Here is a 21,507-nt window from a genome sequence, read left to right on the forward strand (position 1 = left end):
CCAACGTAGGTGGCCACCATTGCTCACTCCATAGTGCCACTTCTTTCCCAACCAGCGGGATCTCTGATTAGCTTGCGTTCAATTGGAGGCAATTGGTTGTCATCTAGTCTACTATGGTTAGGTCCTCTCTAAATTTAAACGCGTCCTGTGAGATCATTGGAGAGTGCCACGACAAACTGTGTGCCATCTGCATATGACACCACGGTTAGTCCTCTGCTCCTCGCCACTGCAGCCAAAGGTTGGCTGTAAACGTTAAATGGGGTAGGGCTGAGCCCTAGGGGACCCCTTGCTGGAAGGCATGTACGTTGGACCTGAAAGGGGGCACTGATACTTGAAAAGTTCTCTCAGAAAGGAAGGAGGCAAGCCAGCCCAAGGCTAGGCCCCCATTACCCGCCTCCCACAGGCGCAATGCACTGCTATGATGAGGGAGCTGAAGACTGAGAACCTGAGTGGCCAGCGCTGTTGCTAGCATGTTGCCCTGACATTCCTGGCAGAAGAGGCTTATATGTCAGATTCTGCCAGATTCTCTAGTGAGCCCTAGAGGGCTCACTAGAGCTTCACCCTCTAGGGCGGGTTCTGCTGAAGGACGGGTCTCCGCCCACTTGGGGAGTTAGTGATACCCACTTGTTAAAGGTTCATGGGAATAATACAGAAGGCTGGCCACAAATGTTCCTTTTCACAGCCTTAAACTTAACATGATAGGGGAAGCCACTACCAGTTGGTATTACACTGAGTATAAGAGGTGGCTGTAATTATAATGCTGTACGTGTATGCATACTTATGAGACACCAACTAGGCCATTGGTGGGCTGGTGCATCAGAGATTAGCCTGGTCCATAGAACTTCAAACGCGGAAGAGACAGTCCCATGTGGATGTAGGATGCTTACCAAACTTGCTTTAGGAGCCAAATGGGTGCTGGAAACAACGCTCACTATCCGTGGTACTCTTTGCGGACTAATGGTTTGACTTCCCCTTGTCCTAAAGGGTGGGGAGGGTTTGCATGCTGACAGCATCATTGTCCCTGTTACCAGGCAATACCCAGCAAGGGCTTTTAGGTCCTTGCCTGCAGCATTCAAGTACCTGCTGTTAGTTTGGGGCATGGTTAGCACTAATGCCAGGTTGAACAGGCAGCGGACAACTGCTAAAACGTTTTCTCATTTGCCTTGTTTTCTGATCACTGCTGCGTGCTTGTGATTGAAGGTTCTCTTTCAGTGCTGGCGACAAGAGGTGGCCCCTGAAGAGTGGAGTAATTTACACTGGTTTACGGCCTCCGCTGTAGATTGGATACAAAGAAATGCCCGATCAGGCTTGTCCTAGGAGATGCCAACAGCATCTTTTCTAGTATGCTCTTTTTGGCGCATCTATATTACTTTTTTGCTGAGCATCCAGCAATTATCTGTTAAGTCCTCATGACTAGGCTAACCTCACTGCCCTTAATATCGGCTGGCAGTTGAGGGCTAGCATAGGTTCTGCTGGTGTCTTGTGCTATCTGGAGGCTTGTGGATGGGATGGCGCTTCATCCTTTTGCTGCATGCTTCTGCTGTAGTAGGGGATGGGCTATTTGGGGTACAGATTGGATAAGTGCCACTGCAGAGGCTCCTTCTCCCATAAGCTGCACTTCGCAGTACTGGAATTCCCTATGGAAAGATGCACTGCAATGGGGAGGAATGGGCTTAAGTCTGAGAGATGAGCCTAGGTGAAGAGGCTGCAATAGATGGGCTTCAATACTGATTGAAGTGGGGCTTTTATTCCCCTGAACCCCTTTATATTGCACTCCCGGTGTAGGCCTATATATAACAGGGGGGCTCCATACAACTGAATGCAGTGTTACTCTACAAAGGGAGCAGTATAACTCTTCTTGTGAAATGAATCATTGCACTTTTGTCGCTTCCTAACCACTTCATATGCATTGGGTAGTTCCCTTGGGATGTTGATGTAGAGAAGATCATGTAACCATAAATATTGACAGCACTGTACTGCTGGTGGCAGTGGGGTTTTTTAGTAGGCGGATAACCCTTTTTTCACACACCTCATAGAGTTAGAGTTGCCTATGCTTAGGAGTTTGTTTTCTCTCCACATTGGTGATGTACATGATGGTATTTTGCCTCACACTAAAGGCTTTAGAGTTGATTGCATGTCCGGATATGTATGTTCTCTGTCTGAAAGTAGGTGAGCAACTGAAAGGTCGATCCACGTTCGAGCCGGATGCCTGGCTTTGGCTCAGCTCAAGGTCCTCTCAGAACCTTGAGTTGAAACCAGGCCTAGCTTAGTGGCTGCAGCTGCTGACCACCTAAGGAACCAGGTTTGGACCCCAGCCTCAGCTTAGCATTTGTGGCTTCCAGCAAAGCTCACTGTGACAAAAAAAAGTCTAATTGTGTACAGCAGTCTGCATATGGGGCCTCAGTCACAGTGGTGGCAGCCAAACCTCTAATGAAATCTACCTTGCTTAACTTTGTCAGACATTTATTCCTGTTAGGCAAACATAAAATGCTGCTTATTTAGTTCAATTTTTGGGGTTCTTGTTTGTTTTTTCATATTGTTAAACTCGAGAGCCTTTGTATCGGAACTCTTCATGACTGTGTGAAGCACCACACAGTATGATCCAGAACAAAATTCTCATAAAAAAGCTTAGAAGTGTGCAAAACCCATTACTGCTGAACAGCCCATGTTCAACTCGACAAGATTGTAAACCACTGTTATTCAAGTGCAAAACTAGGTAACCCTTTTTTAACAACTCCTAGCACATCACCTCATTTAACCTATCCTCCCTTCACGGTTTCCATTCTTTTAACACCTTCATACCAGTGGAATAGGATACGATTATGAAATTTGATGCAAAGATCATAGCATTAAACTTTCAATGGAACCTTGTCCTGTCTCTTTCATGGAACAATTATTACCAGTGCTGGTGTCAAACATGACTAGCATAATAAATGTGTTCCATGCATAGCAGATGGTTCCTAGCCAGCTGAACCGTACAATAATCTCTCCACTCTTTCCAATGAAAAAAAGAAATCTAGTTCTAAGAAAGTGTTGTCCGATCTTCAATTCCCCATACACTTGTAATTGCTCTAAAATGTAGATCAGAGTGATGGACAAGACGTTTCCTCCGTCGGGAAGTGGCAGACATTATGTCCTTTATCTTAAGTGTGTAAAACACTTAACCTCTGTGCACTGTTGCTGGTGCGGTTCTAACTGTAAGAACAACGCTTGCACTTATTCACGTATTATTCACTTTTATATACAATTCAAAGAAAATCCCTTCAATGTGTGTTTTTCCAAATTTCAAACAATGTTTTATATAAATGCAAGCTAAACCATAAATCCGAACATTATTGGAGTGCTCCTCTCAACCCATTTAGACATTATGTCCTCTCAAGGTAACTTGTGTTTTACAGCAACCTTGATAGATTTGCACACAGATATCAATGTTTGAGGGCCCTTTCCCGAGAGGGAGCACAATGGCTATGGGAGATGGGATTGAGGGACCTCTGGAGAGAATGTCATCCATAGACTCTGGATTATACCTTTTATTCCCTCGTCCTCAGACCTATGCCAGCCTTGATCATTTCCTGGGTTCAACTCCGACATTCCTTTTATGTAGGTTGAAATAAGTGCAGGCGTCTGCTCGCCAACCCAGAGCACAACGACAAGCAAATGGGGTGGAGTCCTCTCTGACTCGGAATGGCACAGAGGTCGTGGGTGATGCTCCTATCTGAAAGAAACAGGTTAGTATTAGATTCCTTACCTTAGAATACCCCCAGGCGTCAGACTGGATCCGGAAACTTTTGCGTAGCAGTACCCTTGCGCGTCGGTAAGTGTCGTCTGCGCCGGAGTACTTAGACGCCGCCCTCGCTCTCTGACGTCAGTTCCTATTTTTTCCGCACCAGCAAGCGCCGATCCAGGAACAGTGGTACCCTTTAGTCATTTTTTTACTAAACGTTTTGATCTTTTTGATCTTATTTTTCGAAGTCGAACAACTCCGACCGTGCCGGTAGGGATGCCCGGGTTTAAACCCTGCGTCGACTGCAACCGACTAATGTCGGTTACAGACCCCCATCGCCGTTGTCTTCATTGCCTGGGGCCCGACCACGATGACAAGTCGTGCCCCGACTGCCGGGCCTTGACGTCTAAGGCTAGGCGGGAGCGGTCCCGCAAGCGCCTCGAGCTCCGGCAGTCGGCCGGGGTCATCACGGCTCTGAGGATCGACACCACTCCTCAAGCTCCAAGTCCTCAGGTAAGAGGCACAAGAAGTCGAAGAGGTGACATCGCTCTTCTGACTCCCCCCCGACGCTCTCGCGTCGCGGCTGGGGGTTCGGGTGACACCGACCACGCGGCTCCGTCGGAGCCACAGGTGTCGCGGCCTGCTCCATACCCACCGGTCCCTGGGCAGCACGCGACGCCGGAGGAGATTGACACCTTCCTCTCGGCCATGAGGTCGTTCACTCCTCTGTCGGGTTCCGCAGCGTCTTCGGGCCCCGCGGCCCCGACTGGGAGTCCAGGCGGGCCGGGTGCTTCGGCCCCGGCGCCGACTTCGGTCCCGACGCCGCAGTCCCTCCCTCGGTCCGGTCCCGGCGTTAGAACGGCGTCTATCGACACCGCTTTCAACGCCGATGGGAGATTTTTACTTCTATGATCCGGCCCCATCTTTTGATCCTGAATACCAGGAGATGGGTGGTGAGGCTGATTGGGAGGGGTCCGAGGGCCCTCTGGCACGTGAGTGTCAGTCTTATCAGGACTGGACAGGCGAGCTAGGGGACGCCAGTGGTCTGGACACCTTGCCAGTCACTGGTTTTGTCTCCCCTCCTACCGTGGCTACGGAGGAGGGGGCAGCCTATAGTGTGGTGTTGACGTGGGCGGCCAAGGCCTTGGCCCTTGAGCTCCCTGTCGCGGCCGTGAGGACTAACCTCCACACTGAGGTCCTTAAACCGCAGGCAAGCTCTTCGGAGCCTCTGTTGCTGTTTAATGAGGCCTTGTCTGACATTCTTCGGGGCACCTGGTCCAGGCCCGCTACAGGTCCACCTGTAGATAGGAATGTGGCCAGATGCCACCGCTTGGCTCCGGGCGACCCTTGCTTCCTGTCCACCCACCCCACCCCCGAGAGCCTGGTTATCCAGGCCTCTAACTCCCAGACCGCATTCCCGACGGCTCCCCCCGATCGGTAATCCAAGAGGTACAAGCAATATGGCAAAAAGATGTTCTCCTGAGTTGGCATTACAAGCAGCCGATACTGATCACTCAGTGGACCCCTCGCCGGATAAGGCACACACTGCACCTCAGACAACAGCAGCACAGGGACTATCTACAAAAGCAGACAACGGATAGACTTGCAGCGACCAAGCATAACATATATGATGTAGTTGACAAAGCGGGTAAAATGTTGGCCTGGCTAGATAGGAGAGAGTCTGGCTCTAGGGCTATACAACAACTACGGACGAGGGAAGGGCTGCTCCACACGATACCGGAAGACATTGTGCACATACTGGCAGAGTATTTCTGAGAGGTTTATACTCCGACTTTGGGAGAGACGGAGGAGGAGGTGGATGTTTCACTCGTGAATATAGAGACGCCGGCATTGACACCAGAAGCTTCCTTAGAGTTAGAAGCAGACCTAACAGTGGACGAAGTGCAAATCGCAATTTGTTCAATACAATCGGGTAAAGCAGTGGGACCCAATGGGATCCCAATAGAGTGGTACAAACAAATGTCTGAAACTGTGAGCCCACATCTACTAGCAATGTATGTCGAGAGCCTGGAAAGGGGATAGTTACCGCTGGACCAACGGATAGCGACAATAGTAGCAATCCCAAAGCCGGGTAAATCCCCGACCGAATGCACCTCATACCGCCCCATTTCCCTATTAAATGCTGAAGCCAAAATTCTAGCAAAGTTATTAGCGAACAGATTACTAACCCACCTTGAGCATTTAATACACCCAGACCAGTCTGGATTTATGCCCAATAGGAACACGGCCCTAAACCTGAGACGAGTACAGGGGGCACTGGCAAAGGCCCCATCCCTATCCGAACCAGCGGTCATCTTGTCTTTGGATGCGAAGATGGCCTTCGATATGGTGGAATGGAAATACCTCTTTGCGGTCCTCTCGCATATGGGATTTGGCCCTAACTTTTGTGCATGGGTACGACTTCTCTACACGAACCCCTTGGCTCGAGTTACGGCCAATGGACACATATCGGACGAAATATCGTTGGAAAGAGGGACACGACAGGGGTGCCCTCTGTCGCCGCTCCTGTTCGCTCTGGTACTGGAGCCTCTAGCAACATTGCTCAGAACGACCCCATTATTGAAGGGAATCCGGTGGAGGGAAGGCTGGGAGGACCGTATCTCCCTCTATGCGGACGATATACTGATATACCTTCTAGATCCAGAACACGGTATACCAGAACTTCTTCGTATTTGCGACACCCTCGGGAAAGTGTCAGGGTACACAATAAACTGGACTAAGTCGGTCCTCTTCATTCTGAAGGGGCCGGAACCATCGCTCCCCATTGACTGTCCGCTTTGTAGTGGCGGGAAGTTCCTTTAAATACTTAGGAATCCATATTACGCAAGAGACAATGGAATTTTTCGCTAAAAACCTGGCGCCGCCTCTGGAACGCTTAAAACGCGATGTGACACATTGGGCATCGTTACCCCTTACGCTCCTGGTAAAGGCGGCATTATTTAAAATGATGGCGTTGCCACGATTCATCTATACCCTTGACAACACACCCTTTCCGGTCCCACCCCGATACAGATAGCGACACAAGTTTCGATACTTCTTTGGGGAAACCGGCCGGCGCGCATAGCACAGGCGAAATTACACAAAAGCTGGTACGAGGGCGGGATCGCACTGCCAGACGTACAATTATACTATTGGGCGGCACAGCTCAAGGTCATCAACCAATGGATTCATGCTCCCCAGGACGATCCAGCGTATAGGGCAGATAGGACTCAGTTGGGTACAAATAACTTGCTAGCCGCACTTTACAACAAAGGGTTGACACTGAAATTAGAGGGGCCCACGAAACATACGGCCTTATTATGGTACAAGGCGCAGGCAAAGTTGGGATGGAGAGGGGCTATAACTAAACTCACCCCGCTCTGGGGCACTCCTAAATTAGGGTACCTGCGACACAGTAAGGGGTTCACGGAATGGGACATGATGGGCATCTCCACGGTCGGGGATTTGTGGGACATAGGGACGGTGGTGCCATTTGCCCAACTTCAGCAACAATATGACCTAGGTCCGACTGAGACATGTAGGTACGTACAAGTACGACATGCCTTACTGGCAGTAATCCCGCCGGAAACCGAAGTGCCTGAAGCTTCCCCACTGGAAGAACGGCTATTAACAGATGTAAATGTAAATGTAAATGTAAATGTAAATGTAGTATACTTGTAAAGCGCACAGCTGCCCCAGCAACGGGGCGTCCCGGCGCTGTATAACTCTGGGGAACCCGTCCTGGCTTTCCCTGTGGGATGGTCCCTTGCTGGGAGTCCCCAAGGTGGAGCCAGGCATCCCCGGAATTGGTGGGGCCGTTGTGGAGATTAGGCAAGCTAATGCCCAGAGTTGCCGAGTGGAACCCCTGATTAGAGTAAGTACCAAAGTGAGAATTATCAAGTCCGCTGACCAAGGTCCACGACCCTGCCGCGTCGGGAATTGAACCCTGGTCCCAGGCTGACTTCTGCTCTCGGGCCTGCCGCCTCTAACCAGTGAGCCACACTACTCCACTGCCGACTACCGATCACATGCATAAACGCGCCACATCACTTACATATAGGAAATTGATTAATAATCTACCAGACCCGACAGTTACACTAAGGGGCAAATGGATGACAGAGGTGGGGGACATGGATGACACTGAGTGACCGGAAGCCCTGGCATCGCCCAGAGAGGTGGGAATCTCTGCCAAGCTGATGTTAGTGCAACTTAAAATCCTGCATCGAATATATTACACCAGAACCGTATTACATAAATTGCAAAGGGCACAACACCCATACTGCCTTAGAGGATGCGGGGATTAAGGTACCTACATACATACCATATGGGAATGCTCAGCCATAGCAGACTACTGGCGCAAGGTATTGCGTACTATATCACAGACGGTAGAGGTGTCACTCCTACCGGAACCATGTAGATGCTTACTCAACGTATGGGAACCGAATGATCTTTCACGCCACGGACAGATATGGGTCACGTTGGGCCTCATGATTGCTAAAAGGAATATAGCGCAGAAATGGGGGGCAGCGGAGTTGCCATCCTTGACAGTCTGGTGTAGAGACATGGATCTGGCTATGATCGCAGAACGGACGGTATACGCAACGAGAGGAAGCCCCTGGAAATGGACTAAAGTCTGGGCGGCTTGGAATGCCTTTCGGGGTGACATATGTGATCCACTGCCAGACACTGATACGGATGTTGATAGTTCGGATGAGGAATCAGAGTAAAGGAGAGAATGTGGAAGAGAAGTGGGTATTGAGGGAACTGTTACGAGATATACAATGTACTATTGAAATTGTAAGGATACTTTTATTGAAACTGTGTAATCTGAACTTGCTATACGAGAACCTGATTACTGTCAATATTTCCTATGTGTTACTTAATGACAATAAAAACAATTAAAAAAAAGATTTTCTCCTCCCTGAATTTGGGATTGCGGTCAGTTAACACCGCGTGCCTCTTGGGCTGCTATACCCACTCTCTGTGGGACACGGTCGTGGACGTGCTGCCACAATGTCCGGAGGAGGCCCAGACTAAACTCGCCCAAGCCCTTTCGGAGGGTCGAGATGCGGCCCGGTACTCCATCAGATGTGGACTGGATACCACGGACTCGCTAGGTAGAGCGATGGCAATGTCGGTGGCGATTCGCCGCCACGCCTGGCTGAGGTCCGCCAACTTTTCGGCTGATGTCCAAAACACCCTTATGGACATGCCGTTTGATGGCCGTCGCCCCTTTGGCGACAAGGCAGACAGTGCGCTTGAGTGCTTTAAGGACTCCAGGGCTACGGCCAAGTCCTTAGGCCTGCCGGCCCGCGCCAGCAATCTGCTGCCTTTCGGCCCTCTCGTGGCCAAGGAAGGGGCGCCCCTACACGTCCTGCCAGCCACGGGCCGCAGACTAACATCCAGCGCGGTGGCGGACGTGGTAACCGCCGGGGCGGTGCCCGGGGACAATGGCGCGGCCAGTCCACATCCACCCCCGAAGCATCCGCCTCAAAGCCCTCCTAGTCCGAGCTTTCAGGCCCACGAGACGCCAGTGGGGGCAGGGTTCGCCATCACCTCCTCCACTGGCGAGACATCACATCGGACAGGTGGGTGCTGCAAATCGTCCGAAGGGGCTGCTCCCTCCCCTTCGAGGCGACCCCTCCAGCCATGCCACCGCGTGTCGGGGGATCACTTGAATCTTCTGCGAGAGGAATTTTCGGCCCTCTTGGCCAAGGGGGCCATCGAGCGCGTTCTTGGGCCAGAAGTAGGGTGTGGTTGTTACTCCCACTACTTTCTAGGTTCCCAAGAAGGGCAAAGGGGCCTACGCCCTATCTTGGACCTGCGGAACGTCAACGGCTTCCTCCGGAAGGAGAGGTTCAAGATGCTGACACTGGCTCCGGTCTTAGCTGCCATGGACCCAGGAGACTGGATGGTAGCGTTGGACTTGCAGGACGCTTATTTCCACATCCCCGTCCTGCCGGCCCACCGGCGCTACCTGCGGTTCACGGTAGGCCACGAGCACTTTCAGTTTACTGTGCTCCCCTTTGGCCTTACCAGCGCCCCACGGGTGTTCACGAAAGTGATGGCGGCGGTCGCAGCTCATCTGCGCAGGTTAGGGGTTTCAGTCTTCCCCTACCTCGACGACTGGTCGTCAGTCACCTCCAGACTACGGCCGACCTCCTGCACCTGCTGGGGTTCTCCATCAATGTGCCGAAGTCACACCTGTGCCCCTCTCAGAAGCTCTGCTTCTAGACTCGGCGCAGTTTCGGGTTTATCCTCCTGAACAGCGGGTACGGGATATTCAGGCTCTGAGTCCGATCTTTCAGCCTTTATCCAGAATCTCGGTCAGGTTGACGCTGCGGCTTCTGGGGCTGATGGCCTCCTCCATCCTTCTGGTGCATCACGCCAGGTGGCGGATGCGGGCTCTGCAGTGGGACCTGAAGTTTCAGTGGGCCCAGCATCAGGGCAACTTGTCCGACCATGTCTTGATCTCGGAGGGCACTGCAAGACCGTTGCAGTGGTGGCTCACGGACCGCGATTGGGTCAGCGGCAGATACCCTCTCCCTACCCCAACCGGAGCACGTAGTTGTGACGGACGCGTCCCTCCAGGGTTGGGGAGGCCACATGGGAGAGGTGGAGATCAGAGGCCTCTGGTCTCCGGCGGAGGCCCGGCTCCACATCAACCTGTTGGAGTTACGGGCGATTCGTCTTGCACTGAAGGCATTCCTCCCCTCTGTCCGGGGGAGTGTAGTGCAGGTGTTCACAGACAACACCACCGCCATGTGGTACTGCAACAAACGGGGCGGGGTGGGGTCTTGGACCCTTTGCCAGGAGGCTCTGCGCCTCTGGTAATGGCTGGAACGCCAGGGCGTGACCCTGGTGGCTCAACACCTGGCGGGTTCTCTGAACGCCAGGGCGGACGAGCTCAGCCGTCGGTGCATGATGGATCACGTGGGCGTCTGAACTCTGACGTGGCGCAAGGCCTCTTTCAGCAGTGGGGAGAGCCTTGGTTTGATCTATTCGCCACAGAAGAGAACGCGCAATGTCATCCGTTCTGCGCGTTGGAATTTCCAAGGCGGCAATCGCTCGGAGACGCTTTTCGTCGCGAGTGGAGTTGCGGTCTATTGTACGCCTTTCCGCCTATACCACTTCTGCCCAGAGTGCTGAAGAAGATCAGGCGTGACCGGGCCCAAGTCATCCTTGTAGCTCCGGACTGGACACGGAGGTTCTGGTATCCCGAGCTACTCAGCCTGTCAGTCGATCCCCTGATTCGTCTGCCTCTTCAGGAGGACCTTCTGTCGAAGCAGCAGGGGATGGTCCTTCACCCGAACCTGTCCAGTCTCCACTAACATGCATGGAGATTGAGCGGCGGCAGTTGAGGCCATTTGACTTGCCTCCTGAAGTCTGTAATGTCATTCTGGCAGCCAGACGTCCCTCCACAAAATCGGTATACGCCTGCAGGTGGAACAAGTTTGTGGCATGGTGCACAGCAAAGGCTGTGGATCCCCTTTCTGCCCATCTTTCAGAGGTTCTCCTCGTCCTTCTTTCTCTTGCCCAGCAGGGCTCTGCTCTGGGCACTCTGATGGGCTACCTCTCGGCCATTTCCGCCTTCTTAAGGCTACCTGATCAGCCCTCTTTGTTCAAGTCCCCCGTTGTAAAAAGGTTCTTAAAAGGGCATCACCCATATGTTTCCTCCAGTCCCTTTCGTGATGCCTCAGTGGGACTTGAACCTTTTCTGATGTGCGCTCCCTTTGAGCCACTTCATAACTGTCCTCTTCGCCTTCTTACTCTGAAGACCGCTTTCCTGGTTGCCATCATCTCTGCCAGGAGAGTGAGTGAGCTCCAGGCCCTTTCGTCTAAGCCTCCTTTCCTTTCCTGGTTGCCATCATCTCTGCCAGGAGAGTGAGTGAGCTCCAGGCCCTTTCGTCTAAGCCTCCTTTCCTTTCAGTCCATCCGGACAAAGTTGTGTTGCGGACGCGACCTTCTTTCTTGCCCAAGGTAGTCACAGCCTTCCACATCGGGCAGTCCATCACTTTGCCCACCTTCTTTCCGCCTCCGCATCCCTCGAAAGAGGAAGAGAGGCTCCACCGTCTGGACCCAAAACGTGCGCTCTCATTCTATCTGGATCGCACACGCCAGTTCCGGGTGGATGACCAACTCTTTGTTGGTTACGTGAGCGCTAAGAAGGGACGGGCGGTGCACAAATGAACCATTTCCCATCAAACAAACTGTTTCCCGTCTTGTGCATCAAGGCTTGTTACTCTTTGGCTCGAAAGGAGCCTCCTGTGGGACTTCGTGCCCATTCCACACGGGCCACGGCGGCTACTATTGCCAGGGCCGGGGAGTCCCCTTGCAGGACATTTGTCAGGCAGCTACGTGGGCCTCGCTGCACACGTTCGCAAGACACTAGTGCCTAGACAGCCAAGTCCGGAGAGATGGCTTTTTTGGCCGTTCCGTTCTCCAGGACTTTCTGGTGTGATTATTGGTTCGCAGACCCACCACCGGGGTTGGTATTGCTGGGGTATCTATTCTAAGGTAAGGAATCTAATACTAACCTGTTTCTTTCAGATGCACAAGTTACTTACCTTCGGTAACGATATATCTGTAAGAAACAGTAGTTGGTATTAGATTCCTTACCGCCCCTCCCCGTTCTGCGAACCGAGATCTAGGGTTATGGTCATCCCCTTTCAGGGCCCTAGTTTTTATGGCACCAGTGTTGGTTTTTATCATGGCTCTGCGTTTTCTGGCGCGGAAAAGCTGTGTATAAGAACTGACGTCAGCGCGCGAGGGCGGTGTCTAAGCACTCGGGAGATGTCATCCCGGCGCCGACGACAGACGCAGACGACGCCTACTGACGCGCAAGGGTACTGCTACGCAAAAGTTTCCAGATCCAGTCTGACACCAGGGGTATTCTAATGTAAGGAATCTAATACTAACTAGTGTTTCTTACAGATATATCGTTACCAAAGGTAAGTAACTTGTGCATCGCTTCTACTGTGACTTTTATGAAGAACTCCACTCAAAACAACCTCTCTCCACTTAGGGCCCAGACCTCTGCCTTGGAGATGGGCACACCTTGCGGTTGATGGCGTACCAAGCCAACTTGCTGGACCGCCTGATCCGGATAGAGGAGGTGATTTCAGCCATTGTAAGACTGAAACTCATTAAATCACAGAGCCGGATGGATTTCTGGCACTGTTTTATACAACATTCTGTATGTAATTGGCTCCGATTCTGACCTGGCTCTTTAATGCGATAACAGGTTCCGACACAGTCCCATCCTCCATGATGGTCATAGACACCGAACAGGCATTTAACCCGATGCACTGGCCATAGCTGGCGGCGACACTTAGGCATTTTGGTTTTGGGCCTTGGTTCCGCCCCTGGATACTCTGTAATTATGGCCAATCCGAGCGACTGTACGAGTGAACGGTCCAAACTCAGTCGCTTTCTTATTCACAGAGGTACAAGACAGGATGTCCACTCTCACCCCTGCTCTTTTCTGTTTGCTTATAAAGTGTTTGACCATCTTCGCATATCTGGTGTTGCCTTTGGTGGAGAGGTGCACACTATCAGCCTCTAGACCGACTGTTATAGTAGCACTGGGCAACCACAAGGAGGCCTTTCCGGCCTTCATTACTGAAATGGACGCCTTCCGCTGGGCAGCGGGATTTCAGTTTAACATCCAGAAATTGCAGGCCCTAAACTTCTCGGTCCCTCTGGAGATTGAGGCTCACCTGGCCCGGCGCTATCCGATCCAATAGCAACCATGACTATCCCTTACTTGGCAATCCAAGTAGCCCTGACTGTTAAGGAGATGGTGACCCTAAACTAGCAATTACTCCTTCGGCAAATTGGGAGAGATCTGACACAGTGGAAACTATACCGGCTCTCGGAGCTTGGCTGTGTAGCAGCATTGAATATTACCTCTCTCCCGAGGATTCTCATGCTCTTCCAGGCGCTCCTGCTTGAGCCTCCCACAGACATGCAGTCCTTGCAGATGCATCGCTTTGTATGAGCAGAGGGGAGGCCTCACATGAGCAGAGATTTGGCCTACCCGACCTCCATTAGAGGGGGGCCTGAAAATCCCCAATCTCATGTAATATTATCAAGCAGTGCAGCTCTGTTATATGGTCGAATGATCCAGGGAGGAGTCTGAGAAAACTTGGCTGTTCATGAGTAGGGCTGGAGTGGGAACTTCTCCATGGAAGGTTCCTTTCTTGTCTCGCTCGCAGAAAGCGCGGGAGGCTTTATTTCTCCCCAGCCACTAAAGCCATCTTTAATGTGTGGGACCACTGTGCTACCCACATGGGTCTGGCGTCATTCCTTTCCTTGCTCACACCAGTGGTAGGCAACACACACTTCACACCCGACCTTGACCAAGGTGCATTCTAGGGCTGGCAGAGCGCTGGTTGTCGATCCGTTGGCCACTTCTTCGATAAAGAGGGACCTCGCCCCTTTAATCAACTCCAGGCAGACAAAGATCTCCCGGAGTCAGAGAGGTTATGATACCTGTAGGTTAAACACTTTGTAATGCATCCTACGGTGCGCCCAGGAGTGCAACAGCATCTCACCACATTCAAGAAACAGTTAATCACCAAAACCACATACAAATGCCTCATTACTGAATTTTATAGTGTCCTGCAACACGCTACACCCACAGCTCAGACCCCAGGGCAGAAATGCTGGGAACAAGATTTGGGATGGCAGTTAATGGTAAAGGAGTGGAAGGAGGTATACTACAGAGCACAGCACATAACACGGGCATCCCCGAGATGGCTACAAAAATATTTACGTACTGGTATCTCACTGCGTTATGATTGCATAAGGGCAGCCCCATACGAAGCACTGACTGCTAGAGACACTGTGTCACATGTTGCATTGATACTCCATGACATTTGTGCAGCTTAGTTTTGTTCTTAATATATTTTTAGGATTTCAATAATGAAGAACAAGACTGTCTCAGTACAGTTACACAAGACGGTGCTCAGTGACAGGAGGAGCGAAAAGGAGACTAGCAATGCTCAGCATCGCCAACACAAACTTGTTCTGCATCTGGTCATTCAACGTGGGAGCATATAATTGAGGAAGGGCGATTTAGTTCTTTAACCAGTTGTCTCACTAATTTTATTAATGTCTGAGGTCTGTGTGAGTTCTGAGCATATGGCATTTCTCTGCCACAGTACCTTCCCTTGCATCATCTTGCCATTTCACCAGGGATGAGCTCATTGACTATAATCCGTGAATGGAGATCCTTCTACAAATTAACAAAATAAATGCTGCTGCAATTCTAGGTTTCATTTTTCATCACAGATTTAGGCCAAGCATGCAATAAAACTAATCTCTACTAAACGTCCAACCATTGTGCTTAGTGCTTGAATAACAATGTGTCCTATGATTTGTATCACCTGACTGTCCCAGATCATGTGCTTTGGTATCTGCATTGTCATGACATGTCATACAGGAGTTCGGTGTGTCAGGATAGATCCGCTGCGAAACAAATGGTGTCCGATATATTCTGTGAGAATTTATATTGCCAGGTAAAAGTGATTCCAACAGTAGAGGCTGTAAGCAGCCTTCCCTGTAGGCTTAACGAACAACCAAGTCTGTCAAGCGCTACTGTTCACACAAGAATACATTAACCTGTATGGAACACTTGCTACTGCAGAGGAGCACCCTACTGCCATGGCAATCCAATATGGTTGAGTGGAGTAACTTTTCTACCTGCAAGCATCCCGTCTGGAAAGCGTTACTTGCAGCATTTCCTGACCAAATTTGAAAGTTCAGTGAACCTCTGGAGTTGTCTCAACAAATTTGGAGTGGCCGATATTAGGTCACAGATAAACACAGATATGTTGTCTGCATAAAGTGACACTGCTTGTTTTAGGCGAGATAGTTTGTCGAGTGTTCTCGCAAACCGTGGGTTTCAAATAGATGTGATTGGTCCAATCTAGATTATACGGGCCGAAGTTGTAGCATTGCAACGTGGCGATCCGGAATCTCCTCTACAGTGTCAAATGCCTTTTCCAGGTCCAGTGCAGTGATTGCATAGTTGACCCCACTGCCCTCTAAATGAAAAGCATCTCCTATTTAGCATCTTGTTTCTCTTAAGGGACAAATCCTGGTTGATATATGTGCATCAGGGAGCCTTTTCATCTTAATAGTTTGTTTTCTGCAACCTTGCTCTGGGTTTTTATATCCGTGTTGAGCATGAATAGCAAGCAATAAAGTCCAAAGGATCCCTATCTGGTTTAGAGACCACCACTTTTATTGCCTCACGCATTTGGACACGGAGATGCTAATTTGAACGTCTGTAGCATACACCCTAAGAAGTACACTGTGTAATACAGCATTGTTTTCCTAATATTCACCTAGCAGCACTTCTGCCATTCTTCTTTTCAGGCAGAGCCAGCAGTAGCTACTCACTAGTGAAGTTTATCTAGGAGGGCTCACTGTTTCGCCTTTGGGTGAGTAAAAACCTGCTTCCACAAAGTACTTATTTTAGACAGATCGGGGGTAGATGCTGTCATTCAACTCTCTCAGGAAAGGCCTGGAACCTAAGGTTTTTCAGTCTTGTGAAACCCTCTGTATCCTCAACCCATTTCAAATTGATCCTTTGATCTCTTGCCTGAATATATGGTTATCAATGCTTTGGAAAATCCTCCCACTCCAATAGACTGCACACATGGGGTAGTCGATGAGAGGTCTAGTGATGATGCGATTGGATTTCTACATTGTATTATACTGCTCTAACAAAAAGGCTTTCAGATATGCTGCAGAAACCTCAAAATGAGACTATAAGGATGTCCCCAAGGCCGGACTGGCCGTAGGGTGCACCAGGCGTTTCCCCGGTGTGCCGCTAGGGTGGGGGCGATTTTGGGCCCCTGGGGGCCGTTTTTGTTACAGGGATGTTTTTGCAGCAAAATCGGCCAAAACCTGCCCTAGCAAACAGCTTGACCGCTCTCAGGGGGCCCGGCTGAGCTCTTTTCCAGGGTTGATTTTGTTTCCCAACAATTGATGTCCCTGAACCTCTGGAAAAAAGATACTGCCAAACTAGCCCTGTAAAACCTCTATTGGCTTCCATGAAGTCAAGGGTTAAGTTCCAAATGATATGCACTGGTTACATGACCTTCTGGAACAATGCCCTTTAGCATTTGAAAATAAAATGTGATCAGCCACTTTCCGGTTACTCAAACTCTGGAATGCTATTCTGTTGCCAATGAGCAGAACAAATGTACCTGCGCTGACTAAAACCTCTCAAAATAAAGCTGTTCGAGGTCATTCAAATAAAGACCGGACCTATGCCCATGACTGAATAATGTCAGTAAGGATTTCTCCTGAAGCCTAAATGGGCTTTCACTGTTCTTGGAATCCTTGTTCTGTACATGTTTCTTGGTCTTGTGCAGCTCTCTGCAGTAGCCATTAAGTGAAGGGGTACTGTACCAAAGACCCAAGTAATAACATATATACATTACTCTTGGCACTTACATTAATCCGTTGATACACAGACACACATTTTATTTAGCTGTTTGTAGAAATCTATGATCGCAGATTATCCATGGAGTAGTCTACACTTCATTTACACCATGATCATGGCTGGTGGCGATACCTGTAACAAAACAGCTCCTGAGCTAGGGTAGCCTTAAAAGTTGCACCTGGCAGTGGAATCTATTATTTAGTTCATTACTTACTCTATGCGTAGCTCCTAATGCTCACCTTGGATTCTAGCCATCTCCTTTGCAATATACAGAATGCAAATGCATATGCATGCTGCTGACTGTTTGTGTAGTCTTAGCAAACAGACGACTTGCATGATAGTGCTCTACATGTCTCTTTGCTGTTGAGAGGCTGGCTAATGGGGGGACGGGTCAATAGACTCCTACTGCTCTCTGTATGTAGTATACACGAGGCACCAATGTAAAAGCCTGTGGTCCATGGATTCTTGTATATTAAAGTTTGAGGATTGAAAGGTTTAAAAGAAAATGTCTACATATATTTTCAAAGATGTACTTATTATAATGCTTTGGATCCTCAAGAGCAGTACAAGCGTGACTGTAGTAATGTCATTAACCAGTAATGTTATTAACCTTTGGAGACACTACATTTTGCTTATTTAGTTATTTAAAATGAAGGGTAATTTGCTATTTGCAAGGGTTACTAGGGTAAAGAATTTGTAGAATTTTTGCCAAGGTCTGTGATGACCAAAGACCTTAAGTCCTCTCTCCCTATCCTAGATTAGGTTCAATCCCTTCAAACGCCAATGTTCCTCCCCAGATGAATTCTTATTAACTTGCTGCTTGTCGTATGACTTCCTGGTCCTTCTCTCTTTAACAGATTCAGTGACCGCATCAGGAACAGTTCCAGGTAGGCGAGTTGTGTGTTTAGCTACCTGTCTCTGGTTTGCTGGTGGCTCATCATTTTCTTGCCTCTCCCGAACATTTGCGGTGTTTTCCCAGTCTGATCTGTCCTCATGTGACTGGTGTTTGTCAATTCTTTTGTCATTCTGACTACATTTGGGAACGAGGATTCTCTGAGGCTCATTGGTGTCAACCAGTGTCTTTCATTGGTGCAGAAACAAATTGGTGACCGAAAAACGAATGGAAATTGATGCGGAATCTATAGCTGTATGTTTTTGCAAGTTGTTTCCTACCCTCCCACGTAGATGTGCGGTGAAAGCTTGACTTCCTCAACAAGCCTACAAACTGCCTTCTGATCTTTGATTCTGCAGTTGACGGCCCTGAGAGACTTGCCATTTGCAGCATCAAGACTCTATTTTGCCTTAAGTTTCTTGAAGTCCTATTTGAGCACTAACTTTCTTTGCCACCCTAAACTAGATGACCTTCACTACAAGACCACTTCAGTTTGCCTTCTGAGGCGTTTGGATATCTTAGATGGGGTGATTTGATCAGGCAATATACAACCTCATGCTCCATGTCCTTAGATGTGCATGTTAGTGGCCAAGATACGTCATCTTCCTGAATCTCTCCCAATTTAACTGTAGGCTCTGTGTGCCAGGACTGATGTGCTTCATCCTTCCACTCATCCTTGCCCATGACTGCTCTCAGAAAATCAGTGTTTCAAAATTCTATTCCCTGCATGCTTGCGAGTACAATACTTTTCTTCAGGGTCAGTGAGTTGGATCAGGGCTGCATGGCGTTTGTGGACAATAGGTTTTTGAATGTTAAGGGGAGCAACAATTTGTTAACTTTGCAAAAACATGTAATATTTCTAATTCTATCATGTTATTCAATTTGGTTTAATAAAACTGAGTGATAGAAAATCTTGGTACGTATGAAATCTTGAGTGACTTACCTGTTCTACATGCATAGGAAGGTACTGGTACCAGATAGATGTCTTGGAGCTCAAAATAACCAGACTGAGCTGGAAGAGAGGAGGTGGCTGAATGAGGACCACAGACTCATCACATCTTAGGGTAGTTACTTTCACTATAAAGACTTGTGGTATATTTTCAAAAGCACCAGTTAGCCATTACTTTTGATTCATATAAAGTGACGTTTAAAGGGATTACGCAGACGTGTCTTCTTCTGGAGACCAGCCAACCCAGAGCACAACGACCAGCAAATGGGGTGGAGTCCTCTCTGACTCGGAATGGCACAGAGGTCTTGGGTGATGCTTCTACCGCTTCTACTCCACTCAAAACAACCTCTCCCCACTTAGGGCCCAGACCTCTGCCTTGGAAATGGGCACACCTTGCGGTTGATGGCGTACCAAGCCAACTTCACCTGATCCGGATAGAGGAGGGGATTTCAGCCATTGTAACACTGAAACTCGTTAAATTACAGAGCTGGATGGATTTCTGGCACTGTTTTATAAAACTTTCTGTACGCAATTGGCTCCGATTCTGACCTGGCTCTTTAATGCAATAACAGGTTCCGACACAGTCCCATCCTCCATGATGGTCATAGACACCGAACAGGCATTTGACCCGATGCACTGGCCATAGCTGGCGGCGACACTTGGGCATTTTGGTTTTGGGCCTTGGTTCCGCCCCTGGGTACTCTGTAATTATGGCCAATCCGAGCGACTGTACGAGTGAACGGTCCAAACTCAGTCCCTTTCTTATTCAGAGGTACAAGACTGGGTGTCCACGCTCACCCCTGCTCTTTTCTGTTTGCTTAAAAAGTGTTTGACAATCTTCGCATAACTGGTGTTGCCTTTGGTGGAGAGGTGCACACAATCAGCCTCTATGCCGACTATGTTATAGTAGCACTCGACAACCACAAGGAGGCCTTTCCGGCCTTCATTACTGAAATGGAGGCCTTCAGCTGGGCAGCGGAATTTCAGTTTAACATCCAGAAATTGCAGGCCCTAAACCTCTCGGTCCCTCTGGAGATTGAGGCTCACCTGGCCCGACGCTATCCGATCCAATAGCAACCATGACTATCCCTTACTTGGCAATCGAAGTAGCCCTGACTGTTAAGGAAATGGTGACCCTAAACTACCAATCAGCAAATTTGGAGCGATCTGACACAGTGGAAACTATACCGGCTCTCATAGCTTGGCTGTGTAGCAGCATTGAAGATTACCTCTCTCCCGAGGATTCTCATGCTCTTCCAGGCGCTCCTGCTTGAGCCTCCCACAGACATGCAGTCCTTGCAGATGCATCGCTTTGTATGAGCAGAGGGGAGGCCTCACATTAGCAGAGATTTGGCCTACCCGACCTCTATTAGAGGGGGGGCCTGGAAATCCCCCAATCTGATGTAATATTATCAAGCAGTGCAGCTCTGTTATATGGTCGAATGGTCCAGGGAGGAGTCCGAGAAAACTTGGCTGTTCATGAGTAGGGCTGGAGTTGGAACTTCTCCATGGAAGGTTCCTTTCTTGTCTCGCTCGCAGAGAGCGCGGGAGGCTTTATTTCTCCCCAGCCACTAAAGCCATCTTTAATGTGTGGGACCACTTTGCTACCCACATGGGTCTGGCGTCATTCCTTTCCTTGCTCACACCAGTGGTAGGCAACACACACTTCGCACCCGGCCTTGACCAAGGTGCATTCTAGGGCTGGCAGAGTGCTGGTTGTCGATCCGTTGGCCACTTCTTCGATAAAGAGGGACCTCGCCCCTTTAATCAACTCCAGGCAGACAAAGATCTCCCGGAGTCAGAGAGGTTATGATACCTGTAGGTTAAACACTTTGTAATGCATCCTACGGTGCGCCCAGGAGTGCAACAGCATCTCACCACATTCAAGAAACAGTTAATCACCAAAACCACATACAAATGCCTCATTACTGAATTTTATAGTGTCCTGCAACACGCTACACCCACAGCTCAGACCCCAGGGCAGAAATGCTGGGAACAAGATTTGGGAGGGCAGTTAATGGTAAAGGAGTGGAAGGAGGTATACTACAGAGCACAGCACATAACACGGGCATCCCCGAGATGGCTACAAAAATATTTACGTACTGGTATCTCACTGCGTTATGATTGCATAAGGGCAGCCCCATACGAAGCACTGACTGCTAGAGACACTGTGTCACATGTTGCATTGGTACTCCATGACATTTGTGCAGCTTAGTTTTGTTCTTAATATATTTTTAGGATTTCAATAATGAAGAACAAAGACTGTCTCAGTACAGTTACACAAGACGGTGCTCAGTACAATGACAGGAGGAGCGAAAAGGGGACTAGCAATGCTCTGCATCTCCAACACAAACTTGTTCTGCATCTGGTTGTCATTCAACGTGGGAGCATATAATTGAGGAAGGGGGCTTTAGTTCTTTAACCAGTTGTCTCACTAATTTTAGTAATGTCTGGGGTCTGTGTGAGTTCTGAGCATATGGCAT

The 21,507-nt window shown here is 49.4% G+C and overlaps 1 protein-coding gene across 7 annotated transcripts in view; it reads left to right on the forward strand.

Moving 5' to 3' along the window:
- Positions 1–21,507, forward strand: part of ACLY (ATP citrate lyase) — a 362,794-nt gene that overhangs the window by 198,044 nt on the left and 143,243 nt on the right. For 3 of the 7 annotated variants that reach the window (XM_078645433.1, XM_078645436.1, XM_078645434.1), the window contains exon 14: positions 18,041–18,070. The exons of the other annotated variants lie outside the window; for them this stretch is intronic. In XM_078645433.1, coding sequence (XP_078501559.1) covers positions 18,041–18,070 — 30 coding nt within the window. The remainder of the gene's footprint in view (positions 1–18,040; positions 18,071–21,507) is intronic. 7 annotated transcript variants of the gene reach the window in all.

Source organism: Lissotriton helveticus, chromosome 5_1 (assembly GCF_964261635.1).
Source record: "Lissotriton helveticus chromosome 5_1, aLisHel1.1, whole genome shotgun sequence".
In the NCBI taxonomy this organism is placed as follows: Eukaryota; Metazoa; Chordata; class Amphibia; order Caudata; family Salamandridae; genus Lissotriton; species Lissotriton helveticus.